The 27353-nt window shown below is 37.3% G+C and overlaps 2 protein-coding genes across 2 annotated transcripts in view; both read right to left on the bottom strand.

Moving 5' to 3' along the window:
* LOC141899181 (glutamate receptor ionotropic, NMDA 3A-like) overlaps positions 1-1968 on the bottom strand; it is a 29698-nt gene extending 27730 nt beyond the window's left edge. The window contains exon 1 of the mRNA XM_074785342.1: positions 1606-1968. Coding sequence (XP_074641443.1) covers positions 1606-1968 — 363 coding nt within the window. The remainder of the gene's footprint in view (positions 1-1605) is intronic.
* A 7079-nt stretch (positions 1969-9047) lies between these two features.
* On the bottom strand, positions 9048-27202 carry LOC141898527 (dynein axonemal intermediate chain 4-like). The gene is made up of 22 exons (XM_074784465.1): positions 27084-27202; positions 26730-26919; positions 26531-26641; positions 26259-26335; positions 25636-25915; positions 25168-25275; positions 25013-25085; positions 24544-24708; positions 23371-23486; positions 22975-23077; positions 21539-21693; positions 21368-21454; positions 20832-20909; positions 20676-20749; positions 20306-20460; positions 19911-20043; positions 19660-19747; positions 17314-17442; positions 16975-17072; positions 15409-15484; positions 13558-13635; positions 9048-9236 (listed from the first exon to the last, which is right to left on the bottom strand). Exons 1-22 carry the CDS (start codon positions 27104-27106, stop codon positions 9156-9158), a joined length of 2478 nt encoding a protein of 825 aa, XP_074640566.1. The 5' UTR covers positions 27107-27202; the 3' UTR covers positions 9048-9155.
* Between the last annotated feature and the right edge of the window lie 151 nt (positions 27203-27353).

Raw genomic sequence — 27353 nt, 5'->3', positions numbered from 1 at the left:
TCTTTCTGCCTATTGCGCTTTCATGCATTTCCTTTTATTTTTTTAAGCTTATTCGCGATAAATATGTATGAGTCGAATCTATATACGGCGACATCAAATTCTAATATTCAAATCATGTTGACTTTCTAGTTACACGGCGCTCTCGGCCATATCAAGTATATCTGTATGCATATGTTAAAGTGCTTGAGGAAAGAGCTATAAGAATCCCAATAATCACACAAGACGCCTTGTGCATTAATTAATACACTGATAATTAAAACACAACTTGCCGAAGAAATGCCAACATATAAAAAATAAACAATCGGATGTCAATTTTGCTAAAAAGTCGGTTTAAGTGAAGGGGATCCGGTTCAACATTTCCGAATTGAAATTTGAATCAACAGTTAACTCGTTGATAATGAGGTGATTTTAACTGTGAACTCACAACTGTGAAACTGGTTCTTTTTTCCAAGCGTGAAAAAGGTTTGTGTAATATGAGTCGTTATACATTAAGTGATACTTATACATAATTAACGACGAAAACCGGAATTCTATCGCGCGCGTGTATAATGATTACCGGAACTTTTTCATCTGGCTGAATTCCGAGAAACAATCGCCGGAACTTTATATTATAGTTTCTCTGCTCGCTTTTGTTATTAATTCATTTCGTGTACAGGATGTTTCTCCAGGTGAAAGATAAATATCGTATAAAAAATATCCTGGGAATTAATTCTCAAGACGGCAAATATTAATTACTAGACGCGACAGTGTATCAGGTATCCTAATGGCCGACTGTATCGATCAAAGATAAATCGCTAAATTGCAATTGTAAAAATAACATTGAAAACTGAATACACAAAAATGGTTTTGGTACAGAGCTCCGATATTCCCCTAGAAAGAGTCCGAAACGTCGTGTCATTTCCATCTTTAATTCCTTGATTTTAATTTTTGATAAATTTCTAGAAATATTTTAAGATGTTTATATTAAAAGTGGGTTTATATACATGTATATAATCTTCACACTTCCCCGCAGTCTACCACCCTCCCCCCGCAGTCTACCACCCTCCCCCCGTTAACCCCCCCGTTATTACCCCCTCACCCACTCATCCCGTTACGTATCCTATACTGGTCAGTTTACATCAGTGATGTATATACTCCCGATTAACCTGTTTACCCGCTGGATTCCTCGGATATAAACTTTACGTGTATAACTCCAATTGAATTAGATTGAAATTTATACACACGCACTTTACGATAGATTCGTATAAATAGCGAAACCATTATCAACATCTATAGACTAGTGAATAGAAACAGCTGAAATGTTGTGATCATTTTCATTTGCATATTTCACCGTTCAAGCAATATATATTTGATATATATTTGATATTTTGTCAAACCACGAAACCTTCGAAAGAATCTTAAATATGTATATACGAGTTAGATTGCCATGTCGTTTACGGAGCAAAGAGATATGTGTCTCCAGATAAAAAACCTTAAGGCTAGTGGTAGATTCCGACTATTACAAAAAGCGTTCGTATTAAATCGTTTTTGTGATATGTTGAATGAAATAAATGAATATGATATAATTGCTGTGATTGAGAGATGAGAGAGTCATAAATACATTACCTCAGCTGGATATTTGATTTCACCGGTGCTGAAACCTATGGCAGGAATATCCGCTGTATTTGATAACATCGACAAACTTTCGATCACATTTAAACTTCCTAAACCGAATAAAACATTCACCGAATTATCTTCGACTTGTCGACAAAACGATTTACACAAAGAAGCGGGATTTTGACGATATTCTGGTTTGGTTAAGACGATCCCTTTCAGTTCGAATGTTCGTACTTCCGATCGCATGTCTTGAATCGCATCCAGAAAACACCGAGATAGATTCGATTCGATTTTCGGATTCATATCGAACACGGCCCCGATTGTGACGACTTTTTTGTTGACCAAACTGTTTTCCGCCCGACCGTAAGACATGACGACACAAACGAAGAAGGCAAATAGCCAATTGAGCCAGCCATGCCCCATTTTTCTTAACATAGCAGCATAGTGCAAAATTCTCTATTAATCCATCACCGATTTGCGCGAAGCTCCTACGTAACTCCATCCAATGACATACTTCATATTTCAATGAAAACTAAATGACCACATATATACATTCTATTTAATGAACAGATGTTTCCTTATCTACGACCATAGATATACATATACGCGCACATTGCTTTCTACGACGAACACAAAAGAACTTGATTCAAGAAGTAAAAACTAATGATGATATTATATCCAATCTAGTTATACTAAATACAAGTGACCTGTGTCTGCTAAAACCGACCGCCACATCCGAAACCTTCACCTGTTTTATTATTGTTGGTGCAATCATTTTTTTTATCGTTCGACAGAAATCATCAGATACATAATCCTGAGTGTAGTCATTTCATTCTGAATAATTGATCTGTAAAATCCCAGGTGAACAGAAACTGTTAAAACTAATCCGTTTTTCGTATCTATTTCCCGACTTTGCGCGCAACTTTAATACTATTAATCACCCATCTTCCCGAAATGGAGACATATCCAACAACAAAGTAACCTCTTTTTTGACCAGGTCGCGTCTTCACTCGTCAGTTTTGATTTGTCACCCAGAAATGAAGGTCGTTATTTTCGAGCTCAGTGATGTCGGTGCTGGTGTCGGTGCCGCGCGCGCGCTTAACGCTATACGGAGTGCTCCGGTGGTGGCGGCGGCTGCGATGCATCTACCATGCGCAGTAAGCTTTATTAACGAGAAATGTTCGTTGTAGATTTATCAAATCTCCCGTGTAAACAGAATTGCCAGCATGATGACACGGGCAGAGATGGCAATCCATTGTTATTATTCAATTTCCCACAAACATTACTGAGCTGTTTTAAAATGTTTTTTTATGTTCTATTTCAAGCAGGTGATAGGAACAGTGCTGAACATTTATTAATATGATCAATGCATCTCTGTACGGAGTATGACAAATTGTCAAACACGATATGAATTTTTCAAGTTTCATCACTAACATTATTGTTAATGATCTAAACTATAGACAACACAAAAAGGTGAAAGAATAGAAAAACTATCAGTTAACATTGCATTTAATACATTACACCGTGCAATCACGAATCTAACCCACGTTATGCGATCCTGTATCAATGTTCTAAAAATACTTTCATTTAGAATAAATCAAAAGATCAAAAATCAGAATACATCATGTAATAGAATTAATACATATCAAAGTTGTCACGAGGAACCAAAGTGACTGATGCTACCACAGTGCGGTACACTATAGGACCGGAGAGCGTCGTAGATCACGTGAACACAACCACCCCCGGGGCTGGTTCTACCCCCTCTCTCTGTCTCCCTCCTCCACTGAGAGAATCTTAAGGTACAGTAGGATCGTAGAGAGTCATAGCTAGGGCACTGTGGATACAATCACTTCCGGGACCGGATGAAAGCATACATTTTAGATCAACTGAAGCATGTAATACGTATCTCCCCAACCATCGCGCGTATATACATCGAAGTGCAGTCGTTGTTTTTATATCGACTTGTCAATTATTCCTCTTCTCGTATACAAACTTCCATATTAAATACCAAAAAAAAAAACTGAAACGATTCGACAACTACTCGTGTCGCTTGTTGAAGTTTAAATTGATTCGTGTTGGAGAAATGTTTGAATTCTATATCCATTTATCACTTGCGCTATTTAGGCGTCAGTTTCATCATTTTGATTGAGATTAATGCGATACCGATGAAAGACCATACGAATTGTGACGGCGCTCAAATTCTAGCATATACGTATTTTCAAAGGTGAAATATAGCTCACATGGGCTTTTTATTAATGGCTCAATAAGTCACAGAAGAGGATTATCGCGGTGGTGCAGATCTCGGTAACAAAATTACCGAATCATCCCGAATAAATGCGTTCTTCTAACTTTCAAAATATGTATCAGTATCTGAGGGCATCTGAAACGTTTTTTAATTCAATTCACAATACTAATCTCTAACCTTTTAAATGTGTATAACATGTGTTTTGTTTCCAGTAAAACCTGAACATTTCTATTGATTTAGTAATATCAGTATAATACCGATGAGTGCATGTCTTCTGTTGACGTCAGTAAACTATCTCTGTACCTTTCTATCTGTCTATAATTGACTGATGTAAAAATCATTACATTAAGTGCAATGAACCTAATATTTATTATGTTATAAATCTGTATATTGACTATAAATAGTTTGTTCGAGACGAATCGATCTGCCTAAATGGGAACCCAAATTGTTTGCCAGCCGGAAGCCAGGGCGAACTTCGGTTATCGGAGTTAAAAGTCTGATTGGACAATAATGCTAGCGAATAGAGCATGACGGTCAGTCGCCTTGTGACTGGACAGTAACTCGACCACTGAGCGGAATTCTTTCACTACGGCTCGGTGGTCGCGTGGTTTAGCATGCAGTTCCTGCGACCTAGAGGTCCCGGGTTCGATCCTAGTAACGAACTTTTTTTTAATACTTCGTCACATGGTTCATTGATGTATTAATGCGGATAAGGAAGCGACATATTTCATTAATATTCGTCAAATAGAAAAATTTTTTTCTAAGTTCAATATCCTATAACCAAGCTGTTTGTGGTATACGCGTAATAGTGTTGCCTCAAATGTCAATAAAACAATTGCAGGCTGCGGTGTCTGTACTGATCGACTTTAATCTCTCGGTGACGATGACGAATGTCACGGAAATAGAGCCGGCAAAATAACTCCAGCCCCCCCCCCCCCGCCCAACCCCGGCAAATCATCTTATTCCTTCACTTTCTCTTATCAATAACGAAAAAATAATGATGGACGACGATCTCTGACGAGTATATTTGATTAGAGCACTGATTTCTGTTTTCTCACAGATCTCTCCGAACCGGCTAGACGACCATCCATTTAGTTTGCAATTTATAGACATAATCTCATACCCAGAAAAAAAAGTACATTCGTGACTTTTCTATGATAGATATATGTATGGATATGGATGTTTCGTAACAGTAAATTCAGCCATTGCGTCTTTCAGTCACCTTAAATGACGATAGAATGAGGTAGTTTGTTTTGTACTCGTGTTTTGCTTGCTTGTCACGCGTGACGCTCATTATGTCGTTCTGTTGCGCAAATTGATGTAGTCGAGCCGTGGATTATTTGTGGGTCGCTGGCCATAATTTGGTCATTTATCCCATTTTCCCCGGGCACAAAGGTTTATCTAATGATCCCACACAGTTCCAGTCAATACCAATCATACTCATCGCGAATACGAAAATATCTCTCAATATATGACTTCAATAACAATCAATAACCCACAGCGAATCAAATTGCTAGTACGTATCAAGCTTCTGGGCCTTTTTTCATTTCAGCGATTTACACCAACTCAACTGCGTTCACGCCATCAGTGGTCCGTTCTAATTTGGTCCGTGCCTGGGATGGACCTATTCTAGAACGGTTCTGAAATTTTAAACAGTCAAGCATCGGTCATTGGGGAAATGGTCAATTCTCTGCTACGGACCGATGTTGAACGGACTTTGATCGCTAATGTGAGGGCTTGGTTCGGTCTAAATTGGAATGGACCAAACAAAGAACGTGAATAACGTGGTGTGAATTTGATGATTACTCTTAGGTGTGAACGTGACTCCTGCAGTAACTCGAGTCATTTCTAAATATGTATGATTTGATTTTAAGGCTGAACGGTCTGCCTGAATGCGACCCTCAAATTCCGTAATGGACTCCGTAAGATGATTGAGTACGACGAATTCTTTATTTGCTGTGAGTGTAATGCTTCTGAGATGAAGAAAAATTCTTGTTCGTGGACCAGATATTTCAAATGCATCCAAACAAGAAGTGATTCACAGAATAACATGTATATACATTAAATATGCATTATGAATATAAGTGATAGAAATACCACCCATCTTTAATTTAGACTAATTATTAGTCGCTGTAAATGAAATGTGGAATATAGTACATTTAGATAGCGAAATTTTGAAGGAAAAGTGTCTCAGATGCGCATAACACTGTGTGGCTGTTCTTTTAGGTTCGAATCCCAATGAAAGTGAATTTGAAAATTGTGACCTCAAATAATAAGTGGAACGACCAACTCCGCCTGGTGACGCGCATGTTTCCTGTAGTGGAAAGGACCACACGATGATCCTGTTTTTAACAGTTCAACCGAATGTAAATAAATATTCATTTATAATGGTTTTATGTGAACGGTAGATTTTATTGAATAACGGTAGACTGATAAAATCCACATTTCCATAGAATATTTCACATTCTTATCAGATATCAATCACTTTCCTTAAACCCATCGTCTTTTATCGATCTCACACAGAAATGAGATTCAATTTTCCTTTTCTTGCTCTGTGTTTATTGATGTCAATGCTGAACTAAAAAGTCTACCACATTCTCGGCATCAGTCGCTTGTATAAGCTGGCATTAATCAATCAATGTAACTTAATTAGATGCGTGTCGCGTTGAAGAAGAGTTCAGATACTGGTACACGGTTAACCATATGTGTGTGTGTGTAAATAGTGGATTTATCAAAATTCGCGATGTGTGACCACTAGTCTCTATATTTACATAGCCGTGAATAATTGGCGGATTCGCATCTTAAGAATATGTCGTCTGTCAGCCCTAAATCGATCGATCTCCGGAAGCTTGAAATCTTGCAAAATCCTGCGAGATCCACAAAAACTGTCGCTTACCCTCATCATGCCTCACGCCTATCCATATTCTACTACTGAACGAACCTATTACGATTTCCTAGAACGTATTTAAGAAGGACTCGTGACCAGGTAACAGGAAAAGAAAATTGATTGAATGATTAATACTGCCCGAAAGGTTTCCATCGCAAGGTTTCCTTGAACTAGTTCATTCGACGTTTTGACTTTATTCTAACTCTTCTAGATACTGTCTATAATATAGGCTAATTGCGGATTAGAGATACTTTGCACTAAAAAGGGCACAAAACGGCATTGATATCTGCCTTTCTTCTGAAAAAAGCCCCTTTTGAGTTAATTTTGTGTCTTCATTACTTTTCTGCTGACAAAAGCTACACATTGCCAGCTATCGAATTTCTTTATCATCTTTACTGGGATAGTTATAGGGTGCAGGATTTTGAGGGATTTTAGAAGTCGTATAAGTCATCCTGGGATCCATCCTCAGCGTCATCACGAGCGAGCACACCGCCTGAAGTCGGACTCTGTTACTATGAATGCCGTGTGTATTCAATCTAGGATAAATTTTCATGACAAGAGGGAAATGGATGTAGATGGTAAATCGAGAATCAATACACAGAATTCACTAAATCAATTGCCACTCAAGTTCACCCCAGACATGACGTCGAATAACCTTGAAGATGAGACCGCGCACCGTGTGTCCGCTTAAACTGAAATTCCGGTATCGGGCCAGATCGAGATTATTCCTGCCGAGAATCATCGATATTCGTGTTAAGTAAATCATATATAAGAATCTCAGATGAACGGGATAAAGGTCAATTTGAAGTCAGGATAGCGGTCCATGAGAGGAAGTATATACATAGTGAATAAGGGCCCATTACATACATTCTAAATTCTGTGGGTTTTAAACTTATCATCTATTACTATGTATTTTATTCAATGATTTCACGCAAAGTAATCTATTAGTCGAAAATTGGACCCGATACTATTTTCATCAATAATTCACAGTATAAATGTCACTAGGATAAATGATTAGGCTTTACAGCGAATATTGTAATGAAGAATTGCTTAGAACCTGGGTGGTGCTAGTGGGGCTGATACTGATTTCCATGCGTGAAACACAATTTAATTGACGAGGCACATTTTAATTAAAATCACTCCCCAGTGATTAAGGGACATTAAATCGTGAATTAGAAAAATAAATCGTAGTCGATATAGCAGCAGCAGCGGCAGCAGCGGCAGCAGCAGCAGCAGCCCGAGTTACCCTGAGACTCAGTTCCCACTCATTGCTCCAGTTCGACGAGCGCCTCTTCGATAATTCAACTTTTACACCAATGATACGCTGTCTCTTGCGGGTGCCTTTAGGAACCCGTTGGGTTTGACGCATTTAGTTTTATTTAATTAGTTGCCGAGTAATTTGTCTTCGTTCCGCGTTTTGCTGTGTGTTGCCTCTCCGGCATCGGATCGAGTCATCACTTAACCCGACCACATCGCACGTATTGATAATACAGCGCGTCATACTGGCCGTAGACGTGCATGCCTTGACCGATATTGTTTTATTTCAGTTAGCTCGGCCAATATCGCGAGGTTCCGTGATTAGCTCGCCCACCTAACTGGCGCCCGAGACCTGAGGCCATACCCGTGAATTAGCTAATTCATTGGACTGGTGTACGAGACCGTAGGCCATATCCGTGAATTAGCTCGGCTTACACACCCTAGCTTACTAGGGAACCATTCTACGCTTGCCGACTGACGTGTGACTGAAACCACGCATCCGTAACGAGAAATAATGAATGGTTGAAAAGATGACGACAAAATTACAATAACAACAACTGCTGAAGAACAGTTTTATTTAAATCTTTCCAATTCAAAACGACAAGACTTTTCAACAACGTCGCGTCTTAGATACAAAAATGTGAACATACATAAATAATTGTAAAGAATATAATTTATGAAACTATCGTGGACGGATCGGTGATTAATGGTCTTCAGACCACAAGAGATGTTTTAATGTAATACAATTACGGAATTCCAGAATTAACCGCGGCCAAATAGGACTTCAATTCATCTACTTAATGGAACTCGTCAATATTCATTACGCGTCTACGAGTAAACCAGTAAACTATAGCGACTACTATCACTGTCTCTCTTAAAGAGTTCACAGAAAGGCTACTGAATGATCGCTATAAATCATCAAAATATCTGTTCAATATCACTAAGTATGAAATCATTAACTCTCGGTCAGCAATATTGAAAATTGATATTAGTTAATTACAGTTGATAAAGCGTAAGGAATGCCGGGTAGCTCATATCGTCTGCTCACAGTGTTTATCGTAGTTTGTGTGTCTTTTGAGCTGCAGATTTTTCAAAATGTTCGATCAGAAACGACTCCGCCAACACCAATCAATCAGTCAATCAATATTATCGATTCAGTCGTATATTTATTTAACCTTGCGTATCTTCACGTTCAGAACTTTGTAATTGGCTGGCTAAAGAACTCTGAATTACTTTCTCTAAAGCATCGCCCTGGAAAACAGCAAAATAAACATAGAGTAAATGAACTGCGTCAACGACACAAACTCTGCAGAATTTCTTCTATTGACTTTCTTTATTTTCCAAATTTGGCTAAGTGAGCCACACCAAGCTCAATTCAAGGAAACTTTTATTTCCAGGAAAGACAACGATAGCGAGGAAATTGGATAAATGAAATTGAATTATCATATGATGGAATAGGATGGAATATTCCTGTGTTATCAGATCTAAACTACAAAAATCGTGAAACTACATTTCCTCGAGCTAATAGTTTATCTAACGTTTCCACTATGTCCTAATACATTGTAGTCATATTCGAAATATAGTCATCCTGAAGGTGGCTACTTGGACATAGTCGAAACGTTGAATAAACTACTAGCTCCTTGGAGTGATCATTTGACTAATGATTACTCCAACCTAGCTCAAAAGAAACATCACTGTTATTTCATTGTTAATATTACGTAATAACAGTATACGTCATCTCTATCCATACAGATATAAAATGGTGTTCTATCGAACCAGTCAGAAAATCTTCAGATCTATTTGTGTTCTTGCGGTCGATGCCGCAATTTCTTGAACTGTACGGAGAGACTACAGATAGAATACTGACAAGGCATATGACAAGTCGTGTTAGTGGACAATGATTGTGATATTTGCGTTTCCACTCGAGTTAACCAGCAGGAGAAGGAATACCCAATATAAATATCATCTCACCATCGCTCACCGACTATATATATATATATATAGTCTGTTTTATGATCATAGATTACTGTTTATAAAAAAACACATGATGAAGAAGAAATTCCATTTCACTCGGTAACTACGGTATCCAACTGATATCCGCTTTCAACAGACAAATGATTGTCCATAATTCAATTGCAGAACCAATTAAGGGAATATTTGACAAGGAGCTATTTTGAAAATGGCTCATGAGTTTAAACGTCACTACTCTCTTAGTTTTTGCTTCACATAGTGGTTTTCTTCTTCAAACCATCTAATATGTTTTGAGTAGGGAATAATGGAAATTGTTGCTAAGGACATTGATTGTCTACATCGCTAAGGATGTGAAGCTTTAGTGATATAAAACTAAAAGCATTCGCAATTAAGAATGAGAAATTGACTGTGACAGCGGATGAACAAACACATGTGACGAAACATATTGAATTTCAATTCATCTTTTTTTAGTAATAAGTTGAATTTCCGTGTGAAGCGTCACTTGAACGACAACTGTAGTTATTCCCTAACCAAGTTTCAGACGATATCGGCTGACAACGCGATACAAGAATTATACTTCCTCATCGAAATCTGTTGTAATTTCTCCCAAAGGCAATAGACATGACTCGCATGTAATGAAGACTCGTTCAAAGATCCTCACCGCACACAAACGCATGCCAAACACACCGATATGTTTATTACTGCACTGGAATTGATGAATATAATATTTTCTCCGAGGGGAATAAAATATCAAGTTGTTGTATTATTCATTAGCGCTCCAGCGACGGATCCATCCGACTTTTTTGGTGCTCCAAGTGCTTTTAAACCTAACCGTATTAGCGGCGATCGTTTGAGCAGATTTCGTCTTTATTTGAAGGATTGATAGACGAAACACCAAAATGAGATGTATTATGTATGTACGAACATCTAATAGGATAAAACTGATAAAATGCGCTTACACGAATAACTATTCATCAAGAGCATGAATTATATCCGGAAACAGTAAGTAGCGAGCGTTACTTGCTATGTATACAAAAGGCCCGTAAGAAAAGGATATTCCCTTTGAAGATTTGAAAGGTCAGAAGCATTCCCCATTTTTTTTCTGAAAAATGAGCCACATGCCACAAAGGGGATTTCAGTAAACCGAGAATTAATGGACCTGACTCCTGAGTCCAGGACTGCAGTTTTTTGTTGTTGTTAAACTTGACTTCAGAGTTAACTCATTGAAAGTGTATACTGCGCTTTAAATCTAGAGTCGAATTTCACCGATTTGACTGTGGAACTGGATCCAGGACTCAGTTGTGAATTGTCAGTTAAGAATCGATTCTGAGAATAGAAATGATCTACTAACTGAAGACTAGCCGAAAACTGTGAGACGGTTATCTTTAACCGCATTTTGAGCACCCGTACCCAGATAGAAATTGTCTCGCTTGTCGGCGAGCTGCTGAATATCCGTGCGACCTTCTCAGGAATTTAGCCACCATCGTCCTAACATGTTTTAAGAGGCAGTTAGATTATTGGTCAGAATGGCAATCACTGCAACGACCAATAAAACCCAGACTTATTTACATGCATGACAGTCGTGAGGAGGTGTATTATTGTACCGAGGAGGATATTATTCTATCTTGAGGAATTCATTTTATAGATAGACCAACACGAGGCAAAACTATCGAGTAACCATTAGATGAAAACAGTAATGAAAATATCAGCATTCCTAATGAAAAATACATAAAACCACCACAAAATAGCAATCAGCATCTCGCGTAGAAAAATACATCATTACATCGATGAACCATATTCCCAGTTTCAGAGAATAGATTAAGATGGTGCAGAAACTGCATCCATGCAGGGCCTCATCTGATAACCGTATCGTAATGAAACTAATATATATTTGTTGATGACCAGTAACTGATAAGAAGACGTCGCCTTCCTCTATCGACGACTGAAAAAAGTCACTGCAAATGAATAATTCCATGATGACTATCTCGTGATATATCGGGCAGAAAGATGCGCACATTCACATGATGTATGATAAGAATAGAGAATTTTGCAATTTATGATCATATGATAGATCAATTTATGCAGTAGATCAGATCACAGTAGATCAGCGTAAATTAGATCAGATTGCAGTAGATCGGCATAAAGTAGATCAGTTCACAGTAGATCAGCATAAATTAGATCAGATTGCAGTAGATCGGCATAAAGTAGATCAGTTCACAGTAGATCAGCATAAAGTAGATTAGCATAAAGTAGATCAGTTTAAAGTAGTTCAGATTGCAGTAGATCAGTTTAAAGTAGTTCAGATTGCAGTAGATCGCTGCAGATCAAATTGCAGTGGATCGCTGCAGATCAGATTGCAGTAGATCGCTGCAGATCACTTTACTGTAGATCCGTTTAGAGTGATCAATATAAAGTAGATCGCAGTATAGTGTATTCTTGTATTATGTATACAGATGGTGATGGAAGCAAATCTTGTCATTATTCATCTGAATATTATTATATGAATCTGTGTATGATAGATGAGAGTTTGTTGAGTTTGTCTCGATGCGCAGCCAAGCGTTCGTTTGACATTAATAACCACGGTGTTGCACATGTCAAGAAGCCGTTGGATGAGCAAAGTCAATTTGTGCGAAATTCATGGCTAGTTAGATTTATAGTGGACAGACGGATAGATAGGAAACCACAATACAATTCATGAATGTCCAATTAAGTGGACAACAGGAAACCAGTCGTCCGCAAAAATGGACAGTTTGTTTAGAGCTCGAAAACATGAATTGAAAGCGCACAGAATCAAATGCAAAGATCATGGCTCAGTAATCCTAGAATTATCGTTTCATTCTTTACGTCAAGTGAAGAGTTTTTTAAAAGCTCAAAAATCAATAACTATTAGAATGTAGAGAGTACTTCTGTTAAAAACGTGTCACTGAAAATCGATGAAAAATCAGTGAATTTTTCATAGATTATTCATACGTAAGTTAAAAACAAACAAGACTTCACTTTGACGTGAAGTGAATTTCAAGGATATTTCAACTTTCCCAGAATTACCATCAATGTAAAACCGGGTATTGCTAGTTCGGTTCCGAGGTAGAAATTTTCCAATTTTTTTGTATCGAGCAAAGACTCATATACTATAGATATACTGTCAGCAGTCGGGCTGATCTAAGGCTAAACAAAAATGATACCTTGTTTCTCCGCAGCGGCCGGGTCATTTTTGTAAAATATGATAAAATTTGTAAACAGTTCATTTCTTTAGCGGCCGGGTCTGTTATGGTAAAATTGATCACAATTTCATAAAAAAGTAATGTATAGGGTTGATAGGCGACCGGCCGGGTCAACATTTAAGCTCAGCAGAGTGGAGAAACAAGGTATCAATTTTTTTTAGCCTAAGGGTAGCATCTGGATCAGCTGCTATACTCACTGAAGTTGCCATTTTGTCGAAACATAGATTGTTAAAAATTGACACTCATCCTTTCCGAAATTTTCCGATGGACTTAAGAATTGGTGCCTGCGGTATGGCAGCTTTACACAGGAAATACCCATCCTTTTTGTTTTGGACCCCAGTCTAACAATATTCCTAGATCCGACCATAATGAATACATACCCCGGCGACCGGTGGATCTGGCATACATTTCAACTGATAAACCGTCACCTGTCCCTCGCTATCACCAACAAGTACGCACTAAAAAATAAGAAACAAAAACATAATGATTGCTATTTGTGTTTAGGGCGTGACAGAATTTCCAAGGGTTTCTATTTGGCTACGATTAGGATCAGTGAGGATCTCAGTTCTAAGAAAACAGCGAACAAAATAAATGTCATGTTGCTGGTTATGAATATTTCCTGAATGGATAAGGTTTCCGCCAGTTACAGAAATACATCCAGTCAACAACTGCACAAACAAAGCCTTAACGATATAAAAAAGCTGACAATATTGACGATTAACAACCAAAAAATCTGTCACACTGACGTTTCAGGTGGATTAAACAGCTATCCATCTTCTGGGGACCGAGCAGTTTCATGATACAGTTTAAGTTTACAACGTTTAGAGTTTGAATTGCTATCCTCATTGACAATGTGAAATGATTATTAGCAAAATTACATAAAGAGCATCTTTTATGTATTTTTGCTATTAGCAAGTACACCAAAAAAAAACTTTTTTGTGAATCCGCGATCTACTCAACGGGATCATCACAATTTGAAAGAAGGTTGGTTTCTATGATATGTCTATATTTAATGATTTGATGTCAAAACGATTGCTGATATAGTATCATGGGTGGATTGATAATACGTGATGTAGATTTACAGCAGTTCTACGTCACACGAGACGCAAGGTGAGTTTGATGAGAACCAGTAGCAAAAAAACAAACATCTCAAACAACGAAAGCGATTCAACACCTCGCGTTATTGACTTTAGAAATGGAAATTTATTCATGGGCAAACATTGAACGGGATAAAAATTTTCAGTTTCCCCAATCGGTTCCATAAACAGATATAAACGTAGGATGTGATACAGAGAAAAGGAAACATAAACAGACAGTTTATATCTGTGATGATTGTGAACTACAGGGAATAGTGTTTCAGAGTGTCACCTTCATTCAGAACACTAGCCAAACAACACAATACAACCATCAACACGCTCATAGCGTTCGAACATTTTTAAGCGCTTTTTTTTAAGATTCATCCGTACAAAATTAACTTCAGAAAGCAGCATATTTTAGATAAAGGCTGATTGTTGAAGAGGTTGTCCACAAAGCAGCTCTAACTCACAAACTATGCAATTTACTATTTGCCATTTTCTATTTTAGCCACGCATGAAATTCCCCTTTTAGCTCGGCTTGGAAAATCCTGGCTACAGGGCCTGATCGATAGCTTACAAATGTTTTATTTTGTTGCGTTGTGTCTGAATCAATTATTATGATTTAATGTCAAAGTTCTAATACTCATCCACACTGTCAAATACCATCTATATTGAACAGGGAACAGTGAGATAAACCTCGCAGCATCTTCCCTCTCTCTTTCTCTCTTCCTCTCTCTTCCTCGCGCTCTGTGACATTTATTCATTTAAACGTTTATATATTCATTGAAGCCACAGAGATGATAAAACCAGCTCTGAACTGATCATTCAAAAAACAAAAAATTCATTTTCATAAAAATTGTTATAGACTTCTCTTAAGAGTGCACCAGCACCAGCACCACCATCACTACCAGTACCAGCACCAGCACCAGCACCAGCACCAGCACCAGCACCAGCACCAGCACCAGCACCAGCACCAGCACCAGCACCAGCACCAGCACCAGCACCAGCACCAGCACCAGCACAAGACGTACCAGTACCAGAAGTACCAGCACCAGTACCAGTACCAGCACCAGCACCAGCACCAGAAGTACCAGCACCAGCAGCTGCATCACTGAAGGGTTAGGACACATCAAATAGAAATAGTAAGATACTTACATCAGTGTTTCTAGCGAATGTCACACAAGAAAGTTTAGCTCCTGACACTGGTTGAGTCTGGATAATTGGATCCAATCTAAAAATATAAATTACGAATATTTTTTCCTCTTCGAATCAATCATTTCTATCTTATAAATTTAAACTTCTATCAGTAATTAAACATCACGACCCGAGTGCACAGTCTCGATTTAAACTGAAGAAAAGGTCTTTATTCTTTAGACTGATCTCAGGTTGTTACTATCTATAGTCTTAGACTGGTTGACTGTGCAACTGGGCCCAGGACTATTTTGATGTAATTTGTTGGTACAGTGAAAACTGTAAGCATCGAATGAGGTCAAAAGATTCTAATTCTTAAGACCAAAACGTGATCGAACGTCATCTAGCAATCAGTGAAATCACAGCTTGTGAATTACAGACATTAAATGTCCATTTCTACTGTAACGATAATCAAACATAAACAACTGAATTCATCCCTCGAGACTCGTATTAAATCTGACTGCATGAAATTATCCATGATTAATAATGGAAAAAGCAGTTTTATTCATGTATCAAACTGTATCTTATGCCTAAATTGACAAGACGCACGAGATCCAAATATCTACAATATAAAAATCACTTCTACCCGATGAGATTTTATCAGTTTTCTCAGGATTTCAAGGGGCTGCATTCATTCTATAAATTTGCAATATAAAAAATTAAGCAATCCACTATTTTTCATATTATGAACACATTAATTTGCGAATCGATATCAACCTGAATAATAAGATAAAATCCCACTATTTACAGATTAAAAGAATTTAAAAACCAGAATTTATTTATTCAATCAAAAATATATAAAGGACACGACGTTTCGATCTCACCCTAGAGATCATCGTCAGGTGAGATCGAAACGTCGAGTCTTTTATATATTTTTGATTGAATAAATAAATTCTGGTTTATAAATTCTTTTAATCTGTAAATAGTGGGATTTTATCTTATTATCCGTTCACCACGTTTGAGTGTGGTTATCGTTCTATCAACCTGAATGATATAGAGGGGCTGCAGATATTTGAACAGAGGGTTGAATGTAACAGTGAAAGGTGTGGCCGCTCATCTATAAAACCTGTTGTTGAGAATACTGGTCTGTAACACTCGTTACAGGGGAAGTTTTTCGTGTTTAAGGCAGCGTTAATAGAAGAGGTGATTTTGATGAGAAATCCTGGTGTCAGATGAGGTGTTGATTTATTACTAGGCAATTAGCCGACGCACCAGTAAAACGCTGCCATATTTCACACCGACATGTCATCTCCTCTTTCTCCCACTCATCTCATCTCTCTCTCTTCTCTCTCTCTCCTCTCTCTCTATACACTATTTACTGTATTTGCATTTAAATGACATTTTCTTTTGAGGTAAAAAACCAACGCTATAAAGAACGATATCAATCTTAATTTGTCTTCGTTTTGACATCGTGGAATCTTCGTTAAATGTAATATTTTATCGCGTATTCGAAATGTCTTTTCTTCAGATTGTCAACAACATGAATCTCAGTGTAAATATGCGTATCAGTAATGTTATAAACGCGCTTACGTATTTTGATTCAGGTCCCAGATTTCGACAGATTTTTCATTAACGCAGGAGAATACAGTCGATATGTTCGGTGACCAGCAAACGCTGTTTGTCGATTTCTGAAAAAATCCATAACAATGATTATTCAGCGAGAGATATTAAATTACAGCGGAAACTCATAACAAACTCGGATATAATGATTTATTGGATAAAAACAAACTTAAAATTTCAACCCAGATTTAAGATTTTGATGAATTAATTTCGACGAACTCTCGGTTATAACAGATTTTCTGGCGCCCTGAAGTTCATGTATAAAGTTCTGCTATGTGTACATTTTCAATGAGTATTTCTGGAACTTACCGTTGATGAATGGAATGATAGAATTGGTTTAGTTCGATCCTGTTTCCATAGTCTGATCGACCAATCAGCGCTGCAGCTTAGGAAAGCATCATTCACAAGCGGTGACCACTGGATCGCATAAACCGGTCCCTACAAATAATTCACACTTTCTTTTAGAGACATCTACATGTGAGCATTCAATATAGGTGTAAATTGGTTTTAACCCTCTGTACCACAATACATGACAACACACTACCAAAAATACACCCATCGCAGGGGTGGTTTGGGCAGCATTATTGGGGGTCTAAACCCGTGTATCAAACTGAAACCGAGTGTCCTATATCAACTGGATACACTTGTGTATCAATCTGTAACCGAGTGTCCTATCTCAACTGGATACACCCGTGTATCAATCTGAAAATTTAATGTGTATCATAAAGGGCACATGTTCGCTGTAGAAATTAATAATGTCATAAATTCAAAGTTGATATAAACGTGATTATTACTGGTGGCGACGCATCCCGATTACCAGATTACAGGATGATTGCATTTGTTGAGTAAACGTCTGATCATACATGGTTTTATTATCCTCGCGTTCATACAACATAGAAAAACAAAATCATTATCACTACGGATATTATTAGCAAACATTACCCGACATTGAGAACAACTGATTTTGTCTTCATGGATTGGTTTAATGCGAGTGACGTGTTGTACGGAGAGAACCGCTTTATGAATGGTGTCGATGTAGTTATCAATGATCTCTTGACCATAAACTTGACCGTGTAATTATATTACAGACTTATATGAACTCGGTTTAAGCTGTTTATGTATTTATGATCACAGTTCGGACTGATTAATCATAAACACACAGACACACGATCCAATTCCACAGTTCTCTCAGGCTCTTAGAGATGAATAAGTTTAAAATCCACTATATACAAAATTTAGAGGATTAAACGAATTTAATTTATCAAAACTTAAAAATCAAAAGACACAACTTTTTGGACCCATAACACCTGACGATGGTCTCTCTCGAGAGAAAGTCCGAAAAGTTATGTTTTTTTATTTCAATTTCTAAAGTTTGATAAATAAAATTTGCTTTTGATTTCCTAAATTTTCTATCGTGGTCCTATTCTCCACGTCAAAATGTTCGAGTGGCTGATTTCAACAACTGTGGAACTGAGTCCTAAATGAAGTGGATTTTCTATGAAATCATCTGAACAGAATTTCACAGTTGAATCTAAAAATTAGAATCAGTTCATTTTTGATGTGTTTTAAAACCTCCAGTCAATTATCGAAAACTATGAATCGTTATTTGTGGAATATCAGTTCAACTGTGAGGATAAAACAAGAGCATATATTCTGAGTCCCTGCATATCCAGTTCCTCAGTGGATGGATAAGCCTTAAAGAACTTGAACCACTGACTGTAATTGTTTAGCTAAGCTGATTTTATCGTGTTACAGGTTTTGAGATGGCAGCAGTAGCAGCAGCGTCAACCTTGTCCTTATAAAAGGTCATTGGAGTAAATCGATAATAAATAACTGCACCAGGCATCACACCCCATATACAGACCGGCGTTACCTGTCAATCTTGAAGTACAGCAGAGGGTGTTGTATATTTTATAGTTTTTACGTAAAGAGTGCGATCTGAGAGGTCTATACAAAGTGCAGTTCTCTTATATACGTCAATTCATGTCACGTCATAAGAGTAAGAGAGAGAGAGAGAGATAACTATCAACTTACAGTTTTACATTACTACTCAAGGCACATACTCTATTTCACTATTTCGCTATACTGTTCTATAACTAGTACAATCTTAAGCTGATTGTCAACTAGTCTTACAATCTTCAGCTGATTGTCAGCTAGTCTCACAATCGTCAGCTGATTGTCAGCTTCAATTTGATGTTAAGAACAATTTTTAAATGAGTTCAAAGAAATGCTCAATGCTTTAATCTTCGCGTAAGATCAGCTACTCTTGAAATAGAATTGTATCTCTCTTCGTACCTTGAAAGCATCAACATGATTTACACTTTTTCTTCTTCGGATCAGGAGGGATTTCGAAAAAAAACTACTGCTACTGAGAATCTTGAATATTTGCGTAAAGTATTTAGTTATATGGGGGTCATTCACCTATTACATACGCATTAGGGGACGGGGAGGGGGTTAGTGCGATTGTGTACTACAATGCTTAAAGTATATGTATAGGAAAAAATGGCAGGCTTTGCGTAAAAGGGGGCTGAAAAATACAGTGTATACATAATAATTGAATGATCCCATAAACCATCATTCGCAGAATACTTGTGTGAAGAACAATGATGCCATCTTTAGGAATATTAACACAAGAGATGAAATCAAACTACTTACAGTGTGACCGAAATAGCTCTCCAGATATTGTTCATTATAAGAACATGAACATCTATGAATCTGTCCTTCTTCAGTACCAGTCAAATAACTGAAAATAATTAACCGAAAATAAATCATTTCAGAAAATTCAAATTTTAGGTTATTCTAAACGCAAAACTGGACCTAATTCCTCAGTTATCTCGCAGTTGAAAATAAATGAACTCAGATTTACTACTAACTCACAACTGTAGAACCGGATCCAGAATACTTACATGTTTGGATCTCTCTTACTGAAGTCAAAACAGTAACCTCCGGAATAACGCGATATTAGTGAATCACCTTTACGATCTTTCTTCTGAGATCCCTGACCTTCTTTAGGCGTAACTCGCTTCAATTTCATCAGATCTATTTCACAATACAACAGAAAGATATTGAGAATATAAACTCGAGGAAACTTGTCAGACTTCATATCCTTATTGTGCTGGGATTTCATGTTCTTGTTATAAAGCCAACTCAAGAGTGTTTCATCATTAGTTATTAACATAGAAAAATTACTGTTGATTTTTCAAATGTGAAAAAATTCACATTATAAGAAAATCTAGAAATTTTGTACAGATGACATAGATGTGTATCATATGTGTATCAACTGTTAGAAGTCCAAACTAACCATAACATTCGAACCCTTTACGTATTGACCATTGAGTAACTCGACCATCAGTTGACACCGATACTAACACTTCAGCTCTCTCTTCTCCAGATCCTCGCTCTTTTTCAATCCATTTCAACTGCCAAACTGGATTTATATGTTTACCCTCTGACTCACTAGAATTAACATTACACTCATCAATTCAAAGGTCGATTTAGAAACGGCTCTTTTAAACTTATCTTTCTATTCAAGCTTTTGTTGGATCGATTTTAAAATGTTTCATCGACTTTATCATTTAGTTCTAATTAATGGTTTATAAAATGTTGAGTAGTCAGTGTTCATTCTGAATAACACACCAAATATGGTGATATGTAGATGTAGTCATACTTACAAACTGTCTAGAATGGGTTCATCTTTCGTGCTTCTTACGTTGAATATCTCTAATCTTCCATCATACAACCCGACCTGGAATAGAATGCATCGTTGAAATGAAAATTCGGCCCAATATTTCCGACACTTTCTGCCGACTGAAATGATATCAACTTACAGCGAGTAGATTTGGATTTGTAGCGGAGAAATCCATAGCAGTAACTCCAGCGCTGCACGTGTAGATTCTTTCAGGGAACTGAAATAATAAATCAATCATGTCAATTTACATACATTTACAGTGTGGTAATTAACACTATGAGGTAGATAAAACTCAAAATAAAAAGAAAAAACTATCTGGCAGCTTAACGTTTCAACTCAATTCTATGAGACATTTTCAAAAACAGTTTTTGAAAATGTCTCATAGAATTGAGTTGAAACGTTAAGCTACCAGATATTTTTTTCTTTTTATTGTGGGTTTTATCTACTATTGATATTGGACAGCCACTTGTCTATGGAAACCAACACTATGAGGTGTTTGTACAGTAGACTCTGATTGCTGTGGGACGAATAAATCTAGGGTCATCGCATGATAATCTGAGGCGTTTGGCTCAGTGCCAACAGAGTCTGGGGCATACGATAATCTAAGACAATCAGCTCCGTAGCTTGCAGAGTCTATTGTATTTCATGTCTAGTTGATTTCAGGTCATCACACACCTCAGGATTTTTAAGAGACCAACAACAGACGAGGCCTGTCTTCTGACCGGTGAATTCAAACTGTCCGTAGCCAACTGCAAGCAGATCCTACAACAACAACAACAACAAGAATTGATGGTGGCAAAGTCGTGAATATTCAACTCGATGAGATCTGTAAAATATAGAACTTACAGGATTGATTCTGTTCCACGCGATACAACTGACATTTCTACCTTTAGTTAACGGACAACCGTAGGCCCACAACCGATCGAGATTAGGTCCGACATTAGCAACAGCTAACTGTTGACTGGCTTGAGCTGCTTCCAACTCCTTCTTGTTGTCAATATCTACAACAATAAACGATAAATGCATCAAAAACGCAGATTGATGATATTTGAAATGAAAAATCAGTAGTATATAAAAAGAGGTATTTCCTGGGCCACCGTAGCATATCTTCATCAATCTACTCGATGACTTGATTTCAAGGAACTTGCCAATTTTTCTAGTGAACTCGAAATCTAAACAAGTTAAACAAGTTACCGAAAAAAACGAATATATTCCCAGGCTGCATAGCATTTAGGTATCTAATTTTTGGACTTGAAAATATTGTTTTTTTCTAAGGTGGCCAAAAACCCCCATTTCATATACTGGGTACTAGTAAATTCCACTTTCTCAAAAATAAGACATAGAAAAAAGAAGCGATGAAGTTATAAAACACATTAGTGAAACTGTCAGCATACAAGTTTTAAAACAGAATTAGTTTTTAGCAACATTAGAATAGACATAGGATACACAGTATACAGATATATGACACAGAATGGACAGATCCAGAGAGGGAATCATGGATGTGTCGTTTCAGTAGAACCTACACCAAAACACAACACGTAATAACACTATAACCTACGAGACTCTACAGCCTCCTTATCATTATCATCATCATTATCCTCTTCATTACCGCTACTCAGTGACATGCATGAAACTAAAATCAATTATAATCTATAAATACAATGACTAAGAGATTATAGCCACGATCACATGGGACCAGACACAAGTCAAAATTTGGCCCGTGCTTGAGAATCAGAGAGTGCGTTCACAGAAAGTGCGTAAATCACCCACTCATTCACAAAATACTATCAAAATAAGGCTCAGGATCTTTAAATTTGCTAAAATTTGGCACAGATCTAGTCCAAGTTTTTAGCCTGCCATTTGACATATGGACCCAGTTCCACAGGTTAACTCTGAGTTAAAGTTAGTTCATTTTCAATGAGTAAACTCAATAAGGAACTGTGGAACTGAACCCAGAGTGAACGATTGACCTGGGGCCGGTTCCATAGTCGTGACTTAAGTCCAAAAGTGGTCTTAAATCTTAAGACTGGTCTTAAGCTGTTAGATTAGCTATATAACTAAAAGAGTCTTAGACTGGTCTTAAGTCTAAGTCATGACTATGGAACCGGCCCCTGGAGCTTTTCTGGTACAGGCTTAATTTGTCCCAAGTCAAAAACACTTTGAGTGATCGCGGTTTATGAGAAGAGATTTGATTATTATTTCATGCACTATTTAATTTCTAAATGCTCCTTACGAATGAACGACGATGGTTAATGACGATGAAGAAGAAGAAGATGACTTACCCGGAATGATTTCAAACATTCGATAACTGGCTTGTTTAGGTTGATACGTGTTCATATTTACAACACGTTCCATCACAAATAGATCCTTCTTCAAATTCTCTGACTGGAAAATTATCATATTTATCATGTTTAAATCAACTGCAGTTGGGATTTTCACATCTGCTGCCGGTAATAAAAATTTTCCACCATTTTGAATCCTTACTGATGATAGTGAAATTGGTTTAGACAAGTTGCAGTCTATAAACAACTGTTTTAATTGCCTATTACTAAGTATTTTTGTTCTCATGTGTTCTTATCCACTCAGTCATTTGTTACATTATTGATTTGTTAGATTTCAAAATGTTGTAGGACTCCGAAAAATTCAAGCCCCGTTTTTTTCGCGGGGATATTTATTACCTCTAATATCAGACGATCGTTGACAACATTTTGATCCGGTACGGCGACTAAACCCGAATCTTTACTGGTGAAAACGCTATCGGAATCAGTTTGAGATGAGAATGTATTTCTACTGTCTGAAATAAACACAAATGACATCATTTATTAATGAGTAATAAAGGATCGGTGTTAACCTGGAATCAGTAAATATACTGCGTAGGTTTTACTGATTTATTAACTATCAGTAGCAAAAACTCGTAGTTAACCTACACAGTACTATCTCTATCTTCGCTTTTTTCATTGATTTGAACAATGAATCTATTAAAGTTCTTATAAGCATTGTGGGAGCTTAAAACAGTATGAAATCATGCAGTAAGTTGCAATTTTACATGTGCATCTGTGGAAAAACTAGCACACTTTGAAATTCCACAATCTGTGGAGCTCACATGCTATGAAATTCCACAACCTATGAGGCTAACATGCTATGAAATTCCACAACCTGTGGAGCTTACATGCTATGAAATTCCACAACCTATGAGGCTAACATGCTATGAAATTCTACAACCTGTGGAGCTTACATGCTAACAAATTCCACAACCTGTGGGGCTAACATGCTATCAATAAGACTAATCAGATACCTGTTAAAGTTGGGGTTGAACTAGAAAATGTTGGGCTCGGACTTAGAGCACTTGCTGCTGCTGCACTCGAACTACAGATATTGATATAAATATCATCAGATTCTAACTCATTAACAGGAGTTGGAACCGGAGTCCTCTGCTCCCGGTATCCGGCAGCAATCTGCGCAGCCGTTCGATATAATTGGAGACTTTCTTTGCGTTTTTTCATATCGGGACTTTCGATGACATCACCAGGTCCGAGACTCTCAATCAGCAGTTGTCTCCTTTCTATTTTGCGGCATTAAGTTTATTTACGAATCGATGTTAATCTGATCTTTATGTTATAATCGATAGTTCTGTATTAAGACATAGTAATGACGAATAAACTGAAGATAATCGATAATAATCATAAAATGATGATACTTAAAGTTTATCCATCCGCGACAGTTTGAGACTGATCGAAATCTAATCTTCAGAGAAACAGTTCCTGTTTGTCTGAAGAATTGATTTAGATAAATCTCAAACTGTCAGACTAACAAACTCTGAGTCAATATTGTGGGATTTGATAGTTTCATACCCATGTTAGTTCTGTTACTGGCTTGTGTTGCTGCTCTATTATCAGTTGTATCGTCTGCTATTACATCGACTACAGACATCGTCTGTTCATCGACTGATTTCGCTGTCTCCGGTCGACTTCCAGTTTTCTCTTCACTGTTTTCACCTTCTTCTTCGGCCTCTTTTTCTATAAGATAAAAATTGCGATTCAGATTATGTTTCTTCAGAAGAGTACATGCATCATTGCTATGAAGACTCTGCAGTCGACTGCGGTTATTGAGGAGTCTGCTTGTGGTAGGTGGTGCTAGTTTACATTAGGACAACCATGCCAGATTTCTTTTCTGATTTAATCAAACTCCATCCATAATTTTCGTAAATTTAAACCCTAAAAGCATCAATCAGAGTTTATCTGTGATTTGGCAAATTTCTCGTGTGGGAGATGAAAGTTTTATATTTTTCTAGCGGGATAGCTTCTGGACTTTATCAAATACCTTTCTTTTCTTTTTCTTTTAATGCCTCAAACATATCGTACATGTCCCAAGTTGTGGCCATGATTCCAACATCCTAAAAGTATCCATATTATTGCATCAGACATTATTTTCACACAGCGAGAGAGGAAGGAGAGAGAGATGTTTTATATTCTTACGTTCAAACCGATCTTAGTAGTTTGTATTCCTTTCACTTTTTCTGCATCGTTAAATGTGTTCATACCACGTTCAGCGTAGAGATCATTACCAACTCGACCTTTAATCAGCTACACAAAAACATAAATATCAGTCATTATCTTAGCAAATCAAAAACTTTTGATAGCAATTTCTATTTAGCAAAATCTAAGCATACAGTCAAAATTGTTAATCTGGTCTCTATTTTGAATCCTAATTTCTTTTTCTAGTTCAATTTACTAAGTATCAGTCATAACTTTATTAAACGTCATAACTTTTTTTAAGTTCTCAATTTACTAAGTGTAAGTCATCATTTGGATAAGTTCTCAATTTACTAAGTGTAAGTCGTCATTTGGATAAGTTCTCAACATAATAATCGTCCCAACTATGACAACTTAAGCAAGTTTGACTCACATACAAATCACAAATGAAAATAAATAACGAACACTTACTTCTTGGTATTGTTCATTCTTAGTTTTGATTGCAGTTGCTTCATCAGACTCTAATGAGACACACGTACCAGGCATGTCTAACAGCCAAATAGTTTCAGTTTCTGATAAATGAACATCGACAGATTTCTCTAAGTCCGACTCAGTTAGGACCTCTTTAGTGTCCTCTCTACGGTGTCGAATTCCTGCGTAAGCAGATATGATATCAGCAGAAGGTTCTCCGATATCTTCAGCACTGAATGATTCGCTAGATTTCTCTGATTGTGACGTACTAAACACTGATCTGTAATTAGACAATTATCAATACAGCATCAAACTGCTGTTTGAGCCCTGCCCATGTATCACATCAGACTGCACCCAACACCGCACTGCATCCCTGGATCCAGCATTACCTTCAGAAATTAGATAATTTATAATTCCAATTTCTGATCGTCCACACTTCACATGTGTTCGGTACTTCACCCAAACACAAGACTATTTAACATTTAATCAGCACACTTTCAAAACCTTATTTTCCACACTTAACACTACAAAGATCGATGCTCAAAGGAATGGTTGAAAGACTACAGATTGATATCTGTGATAGAATAATCTAATGATTTATAATCAGACTGGACTGATTATACCTTGTAAACGGTCCTCCGCCGTATGTACTAACAGTCCCTGTTTGATATATTGAAGCTTGAGACATCAGATCTGTCGGCTAAAATCAAACGACACAAAATCAGTCAACAATTATTCTAACAGAACCCGATGAGATAAGCATTAACTTAATGAAATATAAAACCAACAATTATGAAATAAATGTTTGTTTGGACCTAAAAGTACATTTCATTCATTGTTGTTGGTTTTAATATAACATAAAGTTTGTTCGCGATTATTTGAACTGGACACTCACCGTACCACCACTACTATCAGCTAATATGTTACTCTGTCCTTTTTTCAGGGCACCAGGATCTAGATGCAGCAATGGTTGTGGAGTTCGGTCCATGCCAGCATCATCTATTACCTAAACACACAAGAATAAATCAACAAGATGAGTAAGAGATAAATTCATCTGATGATGACTTAAAAGTGAATTTATTATAGACTCTTACCTGAACAGGTGCTCTACCGATCTGAGGTTTCTCCGCAGCGCCACCAATTGGAAGATTTTTCTTGCTCGAGGATGAAAGCATCGTTCTTGAACTGACCATCTGACTACGACCTCCGATTCGACTTTGACTCACTGACATGTTCTTATTGCGAGAACTGCTCGCACCTTGTCCAGTCTTTCTACTGGAGTTCCTGTCAATAGAATTATGAAAATGGTTTTATGCGTACACTGCGTGTGTAATTTGACTTGTCAAATTTGTCTGAGAATTATCAGTGCGAGTGGTAAATCGAGGCCTTAATCCATTAAAACTCTGATTCGAAATATTATGTCACGTCATATTTTAAAGAAAGCCTACCCAGTCATTGTGGAACGCTTCATCTTGTATTTCGTGTCCTGTATTCCTCTTGTTTCCGAAAAAAATATCTATTTTCAAGGTATAACTTTCATTGATCAGAATATCATGGAGGCGGCCATGTTGTTTACGGAATGTCGCTAGGCAGCTGTCGATATCTGAGACGAGTTCCCCGATTGGTTGAAAGCTCTGGCGGGCACTGGACACTCGTAATATCAGCCAATTAGAATTGTCGTTAGATCGCTCGACTAGGGAACTCCATCGGCCGAGAGC

This window comes from Tubulanus polymorphus, chromosome 2 (assembly GCF_964204645.1).
Source record: "Tubulanus polymorphus chromosome 2, tnTubPoly1.2, whole genome shotgun sequence".
Classification (NCBI taxonomy): domain Eukaryota; kingdom Metazoa; phylum Nemertea; class Palaeonemertea; order Tubulaniformes; family Tubulanidae; genus Tubulanus; species Tubulanus polymorphus.
The sequence above is the reverse complement of the archived record's forward strand: the minus strand, read 5'-3'. Positions and strand labels throughout refer to the sequence as shown.